Source organism: Lactuca saligna, chromosome 1 (assembly GCF_052625555.1).
Source record: "Lactuca saligna cultivar CGN05327 chromosome 1, ASM5262555v1, whole genome shotgun sequence".
NCBI classification, from domain to species: Eukaryota; Viridiplantae; Streptophyta; class Magnoliopsida; order Asterales; family Asteraceae; genus Lactuca; species Lactuca saligna.
This window is the reverse complement of record NC_136417.1, coordinates 22,100,836-22,115,805: the sequence shown is the minus strand read 5'-3', so window position 1 is coordinate 22,115,805 and position 14,970 is coordinate 22,100,836. Positions and strand designations below refer to the sequence as shown.

Below are 14,970 nucleotides of genomic sequence, written 5' to 3'. Positions count from 1 at the left end.
TGGAGCGAGCGAAGTATCAGGGAGTGGTACTCGGTGGTTAAGTGTGGTTATCAGAGGATGAGGCCGGTGGCCGGCTTGAAGCGGGGGTCAGAACACCGCAAGAAGAGGGAAAGTTGGGTTTTGGGTTTCGATGGCTGTGTTTTGAGGAATCTGGTCTGGTTAATGTCAGGAGGTACATTGCGAGAGTAGTTCTGGAGTGGTGTTGCCGCAGGCTTCGAGGACGAAGTCTAATTTAAGTGGGGGAGAATTGTAACATCCCGAGTTCAGGAGTTCAAGTTCAGGGTTCAAAGTGTAAATATGAAAGGCCAACTCGGCGAGTCCATGGGTGGACTCGGCGAGTAGGGTCGCGACTCTGGTCGCATGTTAAGTGGCCAACTCGGCGAGTCGGAGGCTGGATTCGGCGAGTAGGCGCTGAGTGGAGAAAACCCTAATTTCGGAGGATGAGCCCTATATAAAGGAAACTATACCCTCTCCCCAGCCTCTTTACCCTCTGTTGAAGTCCATAAAACCCTAAGACGCGATTGTGAGGGGTTTGAGTGCATTTGAACCTTGGAGAAGAGATTTTTGGAGGAGTTCTTGGAGAGATAGGAGGCTTGGATCAATGGGCTTTGCTAAGATTCAAATTTCTCTTCTGTTGGGGCTTCCTTTTGAGGTATTACTTCGTTTCTTAGGCTGTTATTCATCTAGGCTCATCATTTTGGAATGTGTGGAAAGTTTAGCTTATGGTATTTTGGGTTTGAAGGTAAGATCTAAGGTTGCTACCTCAGATCTCAAATGGAGAAGGTCTAGAGTGCATTAAAGTCCATGTTCTTGAGTGTTTGGTGAATTCATCTTGTCCCAAACCCTAGCCCTAGAGTGTAAAATGCCTAGATCTCTTTAGATTCACATAAAGTTTGCCACTTTACATGATGGATGGGTTGTATAAGGGTAGATCTATGTTTTGGATAATCTGCATGGCCTGGAAAGCTTCTACATGGGTTAAGATCTAGAGGCACTCGACGAGTCACAAAGGTGTACTCGGCGAGTTGCTTGAAGATGGACTGGAACTCGGTGAGTAGGATGAAGATAGCCTCGGTCGGCGAGTATGTTCTTGGACTCGGTGAGTCTGGTCTTGAGGTCCTAATCTTCTTCTGGTTGAGCCATGAATCGGCGAGTCAAGGGAGGACTCGGTGAGTTGAGTGCGAGGGGACTCAGAGTTGTGAGACTCGGCGAGTCTCGGGGTGACTCGGTGAGTTGAGTCGCGGATTGGGGAAGTTCTAAGCATGGGGACTCGATGAGTCATTGGGATGACTCGGCGAGTAGAGTCAGTAAGGAGGTTGACTTTGACTTTGACTTTGACCAAGGGATGACCAGTTGACTTCCAGGGGCATTTTGGTAATTGTTGGCTTCTGTTTAAGTTCAGTGTTGGTGTTGGCCAGTGGTGGAGATCGTGTCAGTGGTCGGAGTATCTCGGTCTTATCTCTCCAGTCAGCAGTTGCAAGGTGAGTTATCCTCACTATATCAACAGGGTCTAAGGCACCAAGGTCGGCCCTTTATCGAATTGTAATTCGGGTATTGTTGTTATGTTGTTGCTTTACTATGTTTGCATCATGGTAGTTAGGATGGTATATGTTAGAGACCTGGCTAAGGTCGGTATCCTGGTACATAGGATGATGTTATGCTAGTGACCGGTTAGGTCGGTACCTTGCTTAAAGTATGTTTGTTATGTGATCTGCTAGATCGGTTTGATTGGATGTGGATTGTTATATGATTGTATGTTTATGTGCACATGGTTGTTTGACTGGGGATGGGTTGAGGCGGGTCCTGCTTTGTGCTGTAGGCCAACATACACAGGGCAGATTGGATATCCCGAAGGCCCAGCGAGCGGTCTAGATAGGCTGTAGGCCCCACGAGGGCGGACCAGACGTGCCGAGGCTCGGAGAGTGGACCAGGCCGACTGAAGGCCCGGTGCGCGCGGACCAGTCATACTGTAGACTCAGAGAGTGAACCAGGTAGGTTGAAGGCCCGGTGCGATCGGACCAACCATACTGCAGACTCGATGGATAAGGCTAGACTCGTAGGGTGGACCAGGTGGACTGAAGGCCCGGTGCAGCGGACCAGTCACACAGTAGACCTGAAGTGCATGGATGTTCTGTTTGGTTATGATATGTTATTCGTGGTATATGTGGTTGGTATTTTGGGGGTATCTCACTAAGCTTTCGGGCTTACAGTTGTGGTTTAATGTTTTTTAGGTTCTTCAGGAGACCGTGGCAAAGCAAAGGCGTGATCGTACTGCTCCTCATGATTATGTTTTATGATGTGGTTCTGGGAAGACTCTGATAATAATTGTATTGAAAACCTTTTTGTAATAACATTATGAAAATGGGTTGTTTTTTAAAAGTTAAAATTGGTTGAAATTTTTATGGTCGTTACATATTCCCCCCCCCCCCCCTCCCAAATAATGAAAACTTGAAAAGAGTGGGGTATGAATCTCACATTGGTTTGATTTGGTGGATGATTTGGATAGATGTTGAGAAGTTTCCAAGTTCTAACACTTGAAGAGTTTGATAAGCTCTTTGAACTTTAAAGTATCCTAAGGTTGTTGACACATAGATTTATGTGTAAATATGATGGAATAACCAAATTAATATATGAAACTAATTAGATAAACATGAAATACTTACTAGATCTACGGGATGCTTTTAAGGATTAAGACTTGGTGCTTGAATACTTGAGAGCAAGTTAGGAGTTTACAAAAAGTGAATGTGATAAATGGGGTATGGTGAGGAGTATTTTACGTTCTTAAAGGGATGATAAGGGTGATAAGGGAGAGTTTACATTCCTTGATAAGAGTGTGGAGTTGATATGATGTTTGCTTGGAGAAATGTTGGACAATTCATAAGAATCTGTGATTGCATGGGAAATTGGCAACATACAACTCATAAATCTGTAAACATTTAAAATATCTAAGTGTTCACGGCCTAGTATGCTTCCTAGGGAAGTGTTCATGGTCAAGGTTTGGAATCTTTATGGAGTTTACGCCCTATGTGTTGCCTAGAAAGGTGTTCATGGTCAAAGTTTGGAGTCTTTATGGTGTTTACGTCCATACATAATTTATGGCCAAGACACCTCCTAGGAAGGTGTTCACGGCCTAGCTAAGGTTTCTTAAAGTAGTTCACAGCCAAAGGTGGTCCACTAAGGGTGTTCAGGGCCAAGCTATGACTTGTTAATGTGTTCACGGCCAAACCATGGCCCATTAGAGGGGTTTACAGTCAAGGGTACTTCTTTAAAGATGTTCATGGTCTTGGATGGGTCCTAGGAAGGTTTTTATGGTCTTAATTAATAGCAAACACAATTATGTTGTCCTTATAATTTAATTGCTCAAGATTATGACACAATTACAAGTTCTTGTGTCTACACCATGTGATCCTTAATCAAATGCATTTATCTAGTTTTACCTCACTAAATTGTGTTTACGTTCAAGAGGTTAATTTGTATGTGACTTCCAAAGTGCATACTTCCATATACATGCGCTTATACTCTAATGGTTTTCAAGGTTCTCCTTGTAATAGGGTTATAAGTTAGACCTTGTTTGATCCAAATATTTCGGGTTGTCACACCACGCTTGAAGTTAGGATCTTATTTTGGTCATTTTAACCTAGTTTGTGTCTAATACATGCATTGGACATGCATGTCTTAAAAAATGATTTTTATGGTATTTTGGAATGGATAAAGCCTTTTAGAAAGTTGGAATTGATGACTTAATGGATTAAGGACTTAAACCATTAGGATTATGCTTTAGACTGTGGTCACGTTGTGACTTAGAGAGTGTCGCGGCGTAGCGATGAAACTTTTACATTTTGACATATTTAGTCCCTACAACAAAGGTTTTATATTTTTTGTAGATTTAGTCATTTCAACAAAATGTATACATTTTGGTAGATTTAGTCCCTGTAACAAAGGTTTTATATTTTAGCAAATTTAGTCCTTGTAACTTTTTAACTTATAAAAAAGGTCCTTGTAATTTTTTTTAAAAAACAGCCAATACGTGTAAGATTTTTTATTTTGATAGATTTGACCCCTATACAAAACTAATTATGTCATTTCATTTTGTTTTGTTATGTTGGTGTATTAATAAATTCTTTCTTTCAATTTCAATTTTTACAGGTAAAGTAGTTATTTTAAAGATTTCTGGATTTCACATAGTAAAAACTAAAAATCAGAAACTTGAGGTCTGCTTTTGTAATTTTCCCATTTCTTAATGTTTTTTTGGTAGATTCTTCAAGTTTCAGTTATCTAGGAAGGTTATGCATGTTACATGTCCAACATCGTTGTAGTATGTATGTTTAAAATGTTTCAAAAAAATATATTTGCATTATTATCATTTTAGAAACATCATGACATTTACATATTTCAATCAACCATTCACAGATTTCGCTAAACTATTTCGAACCCACGCCAATAGTGTGGGGTTTATACTAGTTAGAAATTTGTTACCTTTCTATTGTTAAATTTGGAATGTGTACATTATGACGTTTTTTTAGATTATTTCTATAAAAACTTATGTTTTTAAAGGATTTCAAATAACTGATTATTTGACTAATCAATTAGAACAATCAATCATAATTCTAGAGATGATCTTCATCTTCAAGCCTTCAAATTCTAGAAAGGGGTTTAGAAAGAGAGTGCTCACCGCATGGTGAATTTCTTAGCTGGTAGTAGGATTCTTGTAACCACCGTTGTACCATGTCACACCCAATGTTATCCTATGGTGAATGTATATCCTTTAGTCTCAATGGCTCTTTTGAAGAGTAAATATGACCTCACCTATTATATTCCATCCGATGAATGACAAATCTTTTTTTCTTTTAGAAATTTAAGTAACCTTTTTTGTAGATATTCCGGGTATTAAGATACTGTTATTTAATAAATATAATAGTTTATACTGAATTTACAAAATATGATAAACATAAAAACGATTGATATCTAATATTAAAGATATCATGAGGTGCATATATATGACATATATTGTACAAGGTCTACACCATATATATACATCGTACAAAGCATTTGTAGGACCAAAACAAAATCAAGATACAAATCCTTTAACACGTCTTTTTATTACTAAAACAACATAAAAATTCTGAATATAATCTAAACTGTATCACATCTGATCCAACCAACAGATATGCAAATTCATCGTGTGAGATATTTAATCACACCATATAACAATACACAAACAAACAACATATCTCCGGGAAGTCTAGAGTCTACACTCTACACTCCAATCGCCTCCGGCAAAGCCTCCGGTGGTGGAGCCGCTCCGGTGCCGCCATTAAGAACCGTCACATTACCATCGGAATCAACATCCACAATCACCGAATCACCTTCCTTAATTTCCCGTGCCAACATCTTCTCGGCCATGCTGTCTTCCAGTAGCCTCATGATAGCTCTCCTTAAAGGTCTCGCACCATAACTCGGATTATATCCTTCCTCAACCACCCTGTCTCTAAACCTTTCAGTCACCTGAAGCTCAATTTCCTTGACTTTTAGCCTCTCGAAAACTTCCTTCAACATTATATCCGCAATTTCCTTGACTTCGAGCTTCGTTAGTTGCCTGAAAACAATCATTTCATCTAACCTGTTCAAGAACTCGGGTCGGAAATACTGTTTTAGCTCCTCGGTGACCAAACTTTTGATTCTGTTGTAACTGCTATCCTTTTCATCGTAGTCAAGGTCAAACCCGATTCTTCTACCTCCCTTTTCAATCACACTACTTCCGACATTTGAAGTCATGATCAAAAGCGTGTTTTTAAAGTCAACTGTCCGGCCTTTGCTATCGGTCAAACGTCCGTCTTCGAGGATCTGAAGCATCATGTTGAAGACATCGGGATGCGCTTTTTCGATTTCATCGAAGAGGACGACGGTGTAGGGGCGGCGGCGGACCGCTTCGGTTAGCTGACCGCCTTCGGTGTAGCCGACGTAACCGGGCGGTGAACCGATGAGCTTTGAGACGGTGTGGCGTTCCATGAACTCACTCATGTCGAGACGAATCATGGCTTCTTCTGAGCCGAAGTAGTATGCGGCTAAGGCTTTAGCGAGTTCGGATTTACCGACACCGGTGGGACCCGAGAAGATGAAACTTGCGATGGGGCGGTTGGGGTTTTTTAGACCGACACGGGCTCGGCGGATGGCTCGGCTTATGGCTACGACTGCTTCGTCTTGACCGATGATTCTTTTGTGAAGGGTTTCTTCCATTTTGAGGAGGCGTTCGGATTCGTCGGTTGAGACTTTGTCCACTGGGATGCCGGTCCAGGAAGATACGATGTGCTGAATGTCAACCTCTGTTACAATTGGGCCTTCTTCCCCTGCTTCGGTTTCTGCTTTGCTCATCTCTTTGTTTTTATCCACGAGTGCTGATATTTGGGTCTTGAGATCCATTTCTCTATCACGCAACTCCCCAGCCTGTATGTACATCATTGAAAATGTTTTAAATGTATGCACGTTTCATAGAATTATTGAAATACAGATATTTATGTGCCTAAAAAACTTTGATTTTATAACCTTACAAAATAAACATGTTACTTTGAAAATTCTAACCATTATTGAAATAATGGGTAGAATTTATAATAGTACCATGTACAATGTTGTAATAAGAAGACATTGTTATTTCTTAAATTTTAGCCCTTTTTAGAAAGACAACAACAATACCTTCTCAAAATCTTGGCCACGAACTGCTTCATTCTTTTCTTTGGTTATCTGTCTAAGCTCTTTCTCAAGCTCTCGGGCTTCCTCTGGGAGCTGCACCACAAGATAATCAATTACAATCACCCACACAAGACTACAGCAAGCATAAAAATAATTATTTAAAAAAAAAAAACAATTACTTGTGCGTGACGTAGACGAACACGAGACCCGGCTTCATCGACCAAATCAATTGCTTTATCAGGAAGAAAACGATCACTGTAGGAAAAATGATTTAAATAAAAACACTTGGTAACGATGTTAAAAAGGAGATGAAAATAAGTATTGATTTAAATCTGTGTACCTTATGTACTGATATGATAACTGTGCAGCAGCAACTAATGCTTCATCGGTGTAGCGAAGCTTATGGTGGATCTCATATCGCTCACGAAGACCCTTTAAGATCTGAATGGTTTCATCAACTGTTGGCTCTGGTACCTTTACTGGCTGGAATCGTCTCTCCAGTGCAGGGTCCTTCTCAATATGCTTCCGGTATTCATCAAGTGTTGTTGCACCAATACACTGTACCAAATTTCATTCATCATATATAATTATATATACCTCTCAAGTCTCAAAGACATTTTTTTTATTTTAATTGTGTCCAGTTTTTATGTAATAAATGATAGCAACCTACCTGCAATTCACCTCTAGCAAGAGCAGGCTTCAAAATGTTAGCAGCATCAATAGCCCCCTCTGCTGCTCCAGCTCCAATTAGAGTATGAACCTCATCGATAAACAGAATAATTTCATCACTTTGTTTAATTTCCTCCATCAACTTCTTTAATCTCTCCTCAAACTCTCCACGATACTTTGTTCCAGCCACAAGAAGACCCATGTCTAGAGTTATCACCTGAAAAATAAAATAGCATAAATCTTAACTAGAATTCTAAAAGTAAAAAATAAAATAAAATAACAATGAATTTTCATTCCCACCCACCTTCTTCCCCTCTATTGTTTCTGGAACATCACCATTTGCAATTCTTTGGGCAAGGCCTTCTGCAATTGCTGTTTTCCCAACACCGGGTTCTCCAATAAGACAGGGATTGTTTTTTGTACGCCTTCCCAAAATTTGTGTAACTCTTTCGATTTGTGGTTGTCTTCCCACAACAGGATCCAACTTACCCTAAACAGTTTTTTAAAAAAAATTGTAAATAAAACTTGCATAAAGAGTGAAACTCTGTTTTCATATATATATAACTTTTGCATGAATGTACCTCTTCTGCTAGTTTTGTCAAGTTGGTGCCATATTCCTCAAGGGTCGGCATCTTGTTGTTGGAGCTCCCACCACCGACTCCAGCACCCACAGCTTCTGCACTCTCACCAACCATTCTGATAACCTATCCAAACAATTACAGATTAAATTCTGGAACAAAAAACAAAAATATTTTGCAAATCAAGTGTAGAAGATAATTTTAAAACTTAAAACTTGCCTGTGTGCGAATGTTATTCGGGTCTGCACCTAAATTCTCAAGAACACGAGCTGCTACTCCTTCACCCTCACGAAGCAAACCAAGAAGCAAGTGTTCGGATCCAATATAATTATGCCCTGAAACATTTTATTAAACTATGATTCTTTTCACATAGAACATTGTGTGTGTGTGTGTGGAGAGAGAGAGTGGGGGAAAAGGGGGGTTACCAAGTTGACGCGCCTCCTCCAATGAAAGCTCCAAAACACGCTTTGCACGAGGTGTAAATGGGATTTCTACAGCAACAAATCCACTTCCTCTACCAATAATCTTCTCTACCTCAACACGAGCATCTTTCAAATTAATCCCCATTGATTTCAACACCTTTGCAGCAATGCCAGTGCCCTCGCCAATAAGACCTAATAAGATCTGCTCAGTTCCCACAAAGTTGTGTCCAAGTCGTCTAGCTTCCTCTTGTGCAAGCATGATAACTTTGATAGCTTTCTCAGTGAAGCGCTCAAACATGGCTTTTGGCACAATTCGAGAAGGCTTTGCTTTCCGAACAGAGGTGGCAGCTGCAACTTTTGAATGGAAATCTTGACCCCTTTTTACCAAGTTGTCTAAAGCATTGGTTCCTCTCAAACCAGAGAAAGACCTTACACTCATGTGAGGAGTTTGTACGCTATACATCATCTTGATTTCTCCTTTTGTATTACCAGATCTCTTCGAACGGACCTTACGATCTCCAGCAACCGTTGAAGGAAAGCTGGTAGATTGAACCAGAGCCCCCGCCATGATTATAATCAAATCACCTGCGTATGATAGATTTTCAATATTGATTACACTTCAATTGGTAAAATATACATCTATTACTTTCTAACCATATGTGTCGACTCCACAAGTAACATGAGATAGCTACAAATTTTCTATTTCCAACTGATTAAGCGCCAAGTTCAGATAAAACATAAGCACGTAATGAAAACAAGTAATCAAAATGTTCAAATTTCAAAAGGTTCCCAAACAACGATTAATTCAAAGTTTAACTCGTTTCGCAAATGTTCAGAATCACCGTATAAAAAAGCTCCCAAAATATATTCGGTTTTGAAGTGGAAAACCTTTCTAAGGCTTGCCTCACCACACAAAATACTCATCGGCTACGATTCAGACAAAGAAAAGGTAAGAAATTTCATCTTAACGGTTAAATCCGCCATCCGTCCAAAACTTTTCTTATCTTATCCATATAATTATTACACTAAAACTCCGGATTGAGCACCGGAATTCCATAGGCATTAGCAAATTCACACAGATATCCTCGTAGAAACAACAGGAAGACGTAATTACGCTACACGAAAAACGAAACCCTAACAAATCACTGAGCATATACAGCACACGTGCATACATAAACAAAATTAGGTCAAAAGCAAACCTGAATCACAGGAGTCGAGTTAAGATGAACAGAAGAACAAATTGGTTTTGGAACCTACAAGATTCTTTAAAGGGACCTCAGCGAAAGGTCCGGCTGAATGAAGAGATGTGGATGATAGCAGGCGGTGAGTTTATATAGGAAGAAAGACAATATCTTCTTCACGATGTTGTTTGGACACGCTACTCCATTGGGTTCGATAGAGCGTCATCTAGTGCAAAACGAAAATAAAGGTCATATAGTTTGCTATCGTCACGGAGGTGTCTTGAATTTGCTACGTGACGGGCCGTTGGATTACGGATCATATCTTTTTCGTGTACCGATTTTGCCCTTTGGTAGGTAGCTTTTATTGGCTGGTGTTATGACTTTTTGAAGCTAAATATCGACGAATTTTCACTTCGAGGTGCGGTCTATGATATAAGACGTATATGCGTAGTAGACATGATTTTAGTCTATATGACATCTTTTTTAAAGTAATAAAATAAATTTTAAGAATAGCTTGTACATTGTAATATTTTTTATTAAAAATCTTTTTAGTGTGATAAGTGGATAAGTATGGTTATGTGAACTTCTGTAGCAGCACGTTATCACGTGGAGGCAAAATTTATCGGGAGGCAAAATTTACTAGACAATAATGTTAATCAAAACTCTAATGATCTAGAGTAAAACTTAATTTCCATTTAAGGCATCTTCGGCACGGACCATTTAGGATTTCTGACTTCTAACTTTTAAGAAAACGCTAGTAAAAAAGAAAAGGCATCGTTCGACGTCAGAAGCGTTTAGCTTTTAGTCTATACTAAACGTTCCAAAATCAGATTCTACATGTAGTAGCCACATATAGCTTTCAACAAAATGCTTCAAAATCAAATGTTACTCGCTATCAGCTTTGCCGAACATGCCCTTAACTATATTACAAAATTTCGGTGTGGCACTGGCAACACCTACTATGTATTCTTATGTTCGTCCCTGCGAGTTAATGCTTTGATGTAAGGCTTACATACGATAACATGCTTTGTTTTTTATTAACTATATTACAAAATTTCATTTCAGTTTGTGTAACATTCGTAATTCCCTGTACGTAATTTATTCTGACTTTGTTCCGTTTATTTCGCTAAAATCTGAAAATCTAAGATTTGGATTTAATCGCAGGGGGAGGAGGCTCTTCTTATTAGGTGCGGTGCGCCTAGCCCATGGATTGAATGGTTCTTTTACGGTTTTGAAAGTATTTAAAGGTCATTAACCCAGACGCCTTGTTCCCGAATTTTTTTTTTTTTTTTTGTAAATTCAATAAAGGAAAATGAAGGAAATTTTTGACAGAAAGAAATGGAAGGGAAGGAAAATATTCATTATTCCGTGTTTCTGAGTTCGAATAAAATGAAAAGAAAATTTTAAGTTTTTGTGTTCCCGAGTTAGGAAGAAAAATAAAATAAAACTTAAAATTTTCTTTCCCCTCATTTTTTTTCCCAAATCTTCTCAATTTGGAAGAAACATATGGCTCCAAAATCATTTCATTCCCTCACTTTCCTTTCATTAATGAAACTCGAGAACACGATTTTCCTGCGGCACCCTTCACTTTCCCTCTTTATCCTTCAATTTCCCTCTTTAAGTAGAACTCGGGAACAAGACGTTAGGGTTAGATCATTATCAGCCTCCATCACCCCCTTTGAGCGATTTTAAGAAACCCTAACTTTCTCCCTCTTGTTTTTTAGCTAGGTTTCCATTTGTGATCTTAATTGTTCTTAGTTTGAAGTGAATCTTGAAGATCAAAGGATTTCTTCTGTGCCTATAAGTAAGGTTCAAGTGTAGATCCAACAAGTTTGCACTTTTAGGGATCATTGTGAATATAAAGTTTCAATCTTTATCTTTGAATCTCTAGATTTTGTCTGATGCCATAAAATGCACTTTTGGTTGGAGTTGAGATAACTCCAGCATCTTTTGAGCACTTGGGATTGTTCTTTTGGACTTGGAAAGTTGGTGCTTTGTGCATGTCCTCTACGCCATGCAATTTGTATTTTCTTTTTAGGTTATTTTTGGTGCATAAAACTTAGATCTTGCTTGATTAGAGTGTCTTAATGGATAAAGCTGAATTAAGACATTATTAAGGACCAAATATGGAAGTTTGGGGTTTTAACTTAATGGATTAAGTCATTTCACCTTGTGAAGAAGGTCCGAACGCAACACATCCCTCCCATGGCGTGGCATGCTTTGGCTTTTCTATGGCACGTCTGTTTTAGCCTAAAGTCCCGACTACTTTGCCTTTTAATGGGCGTCGAGCATCCTTTGTAGGGCGTGGGGCGTCAGTTTGACCAAATGTTGACTTTTTTACTAAGCTTGAACCAAGTCAAACTTTATGGTTTTAGGATGTAGACTGAGGTTTAACCTTTTACTTACTGTTTAGGTGGTTTGTGAAACCAATCTTCACATTTCCAGCGAACTATAGTGTTATCTGTTTTATCTGTGAGGTGAGTCTTCTCACTATACTGTAGGACATTAGGTGTTGTTAGATTGATTGTTGTTTTTACGAATCTTGCATGTTATGTTCATTGGGTGATGCCTGTTGGGTGATACGCATTAGACGAGGTATGTTTATATATTTATTAGGTGAGGCCCGCATGTTAGAAACATATATGTTGGGGTCAGGCCCGTTATATGTATGTGGTATATTGGAGAACACATTAAGTTTTGTGTTTACAGTTTTAAGTTTAAATTATTTCAGGTACTTCTGGTAATAAAGGGAAGAATTCAGTTTAATTGCATCGCATCCGTTAGAGATTCTTCACTATCTATTTTATGATTTTACTCTGATATTTGTTTTGAACTTCAAACTTATACTATGATTATCTTTTGATGGTTTAGTAAATGAACGGTTTATTATATCTAAAATGAAATCTATATTTTAAGACGTTACGGTTTGAAAATTTGTTAAAATGATAACAATGTGCTCCATTATACCATCCACTTAATGCTTTAATGCAAGGCTTCCATACGGTAACATCTCCGGTTTTGATCAACTATGTTGCAATGCTTAATTTGGACTTCTGATCAACATGATCCATCATACCATTCATTTAACGCTTTAATGCAACTTTTGAAAACAAAAAGTTATTTAAAAGATGCATATTGAAATTATTTTCATAAAGATTTTGACTCTATCAAATATAACTAATTTATAGAAAAAGTTAGGAAGTCGTGTCATGTTGTCGAATAGTCACCATGTTTGAAAAAATTATAAAAATAGTTATTGCAAAATTATCTAATGGTTCCTATCTTTTGAGAAAATTATATAAATAATCATTGTGTATTTCATCTAATGGTCCTTATAGTTGGGAAATTACAGAAATGATTCCTATAATATCTAATGGTCTTTATGGTTGAGTAAATTATAGAAATGGTCCTTGGAAAATAATCTAATGATCAATATATTTGAGAAAATTATAAAATAGTCTCTATGTAAAAACTACGTTTTATCGAATGGTCGTATGTTTGAGAATATTAAAAAATGGTCCCTACAAAAATTATATAATGGTCCCTAAATTTGAGAAATTTCTATAAATGCTCCCTAATGATCCCCTTTATAGAGAGAATTACAGAAATGGTTCCACATGTGAAATCACATGGTTTATGTGCAAGACAAAGATACATAATGGTCATGTGTAATAGTGATATTAAAGAAATAGGTCACCACAACATCATAATTATAGAAATTGTTAAAATATACATGTGTTTTACTGAAATTAAAGAAATGGTCCATATGCAACTCAAAATTACCGTCCGTTCTTCCTACCTAATAAATAAAGATTTTTTTTGTTACATGTCTTTTTCTCCTTCATTTTAACACATGATATTTTCTAGAATTTTTAAATTTTCTATTTTCTACTTGTCATTTTATTGTATTTTTCATTTTATTAAATTAAAATTTCACATTTAATATGTGAGGTAATATATAGAGTTAAGATCAAATAAGAAGGAAATTTTTAGTAGGAAGGTAAGAAGTTTTTTGTCTACATATTTTTTTCACAAACAAACAAAATGAATCATTAGATGATTCATTTGTAAGATGATTCACAAGAAAAAAATCTCAAAAAAAATCTCGATAATTCATTTATACAATGATTTTGTTGTTATTCACTAAAATTGTCATAAAAATGAATTTTTTCTTACATTACGTAAAAATGAATCATAAAGATGTTTTTTGGGGAATTTTTTCTTGTGAATCATCTTACAAATAAATCATCTAGTGATTCATTTATTTTGTTCGTCTAAAAAATATGTAGAAAAAAAACTTCTTACCTTCCTACCAAAAAAAATCTCTTACTGGATCTATATCCGTAATATATATGTAAGGTATTTATTAGAAATGGTTATATATTTAATGTATTCAATACATTAAAGTCTCATTAATTTTAATAATTCAAAATTTTTCTTATTTTTCTTATAAATCCAAACTTTTCAAATTGTTAAAATTTTATATTTAATTTTTTTTTAAAATAAACTCATATAATACAAGGGTGTCACACCTAGTTCTTAATAAATAAAGCTTTTTTTTTGACACATGTCAATCTTTCATAAGTTTTGATATTTGTTATTTTGTGGTATTTTTGAGATAAATATTATCTACTTGTCATATACTTATATATGTAAAGTATTGCAATAAATACGTTTTTTTTTTATTTTAAAGTTGTACATTAAAAAATATTTTATGTTTACACCTATATTTAATAAAAGAGTTCATTTTATACCACGTTTCATCTTCTTAATCCGTTCATTCTCAAAGTAAAATTCAAAATCTACCCTTAATGAATAGATTACATAAAATCAGCCGCATGAAGATTTGGGTTTCCATGTAAATTGCAGGACATTAGCAACAAAATACTATCCAAAATTGAATTCGTTAAATTTAGGGAAGCCAAAAATACTGTCTTGGATAATTGATATGATTTTAATTTTACATAAATGCTTCGAGTTAGTTTTTTTTTTTTTTTTTTTTTTTTTACCAGACATCCGGCTTCGGTTCTATCTTCTTGTTTTGAAGGTATTTTTTTTTTTCTTTCAATGAGGGAATAGATCCTTCACATTTTTTTTTGGATATACAAAGAAGCATTTATGGGCCTCATGACCGTCGACGGATAAATATATCAATTTGTCAATTACGAAAGCAATTTTTTGAGTTAAAGAGAATTGTGAGTATACATTTTAAAACCAATTTTTTATTTTAATTGTGAATATAATTTTTTATTTTTTGTAACAAGCAAATAAACTATAAATATAGTTGATACCAATATATGGTTCTTAAGTTTTAGTTTGAAAAAGAATTGGAACCAACCAAATATTGATTATATATAATTAGTCAAAACCATTGGATATTAGCTAAAACTATTTTGATGATCACATAAAAAATAAAATATAATATATTAAAGT

General features: G+C 36.5%; 1 protein-coding gene across 1 annotated transcript; it reads right to left on the bottom strand.

The window, feature by feature from the left end:
* Positions 1-5,074: 5,074 nt before the first annotated feature.
* Positions 5,075-9,737, bottom strand: LOC145028309 (ATP-dependent Clp protease ATP-binding subunit ClpA homolog CD4B, chloroplastic). Its single transcript, XM_078976987.1, has 10 exons — positions 9,556-9,737; positions 8,360-8,941; positions 8,154-8,269; positions 7,938-8,060; positions 7,661-7,846; positions 7,358-7,573; positions 7,028-7,245; positions 6,867-6,942; positions 6,691-6,780; positions 5,075-6,444 (listed from the first exon to the last, which is right to left on the bottom strand). The coding sequence occupies exons 2-10, from the start codon at positions 8,922-8,924 to the stop codon at positions 5,257-5,259; spliced, it is 2,778 nt and encodes a 925-aa protein (XP_078833113.1). The 5' UTR covers positions 8,925-8,941; positions 9,556-9,737; the 3' UTR covers positions 5,075-5,256.
* Between the last annotated feature and the right edge of the window lie 5,233 nt (positions 9,738-14,970).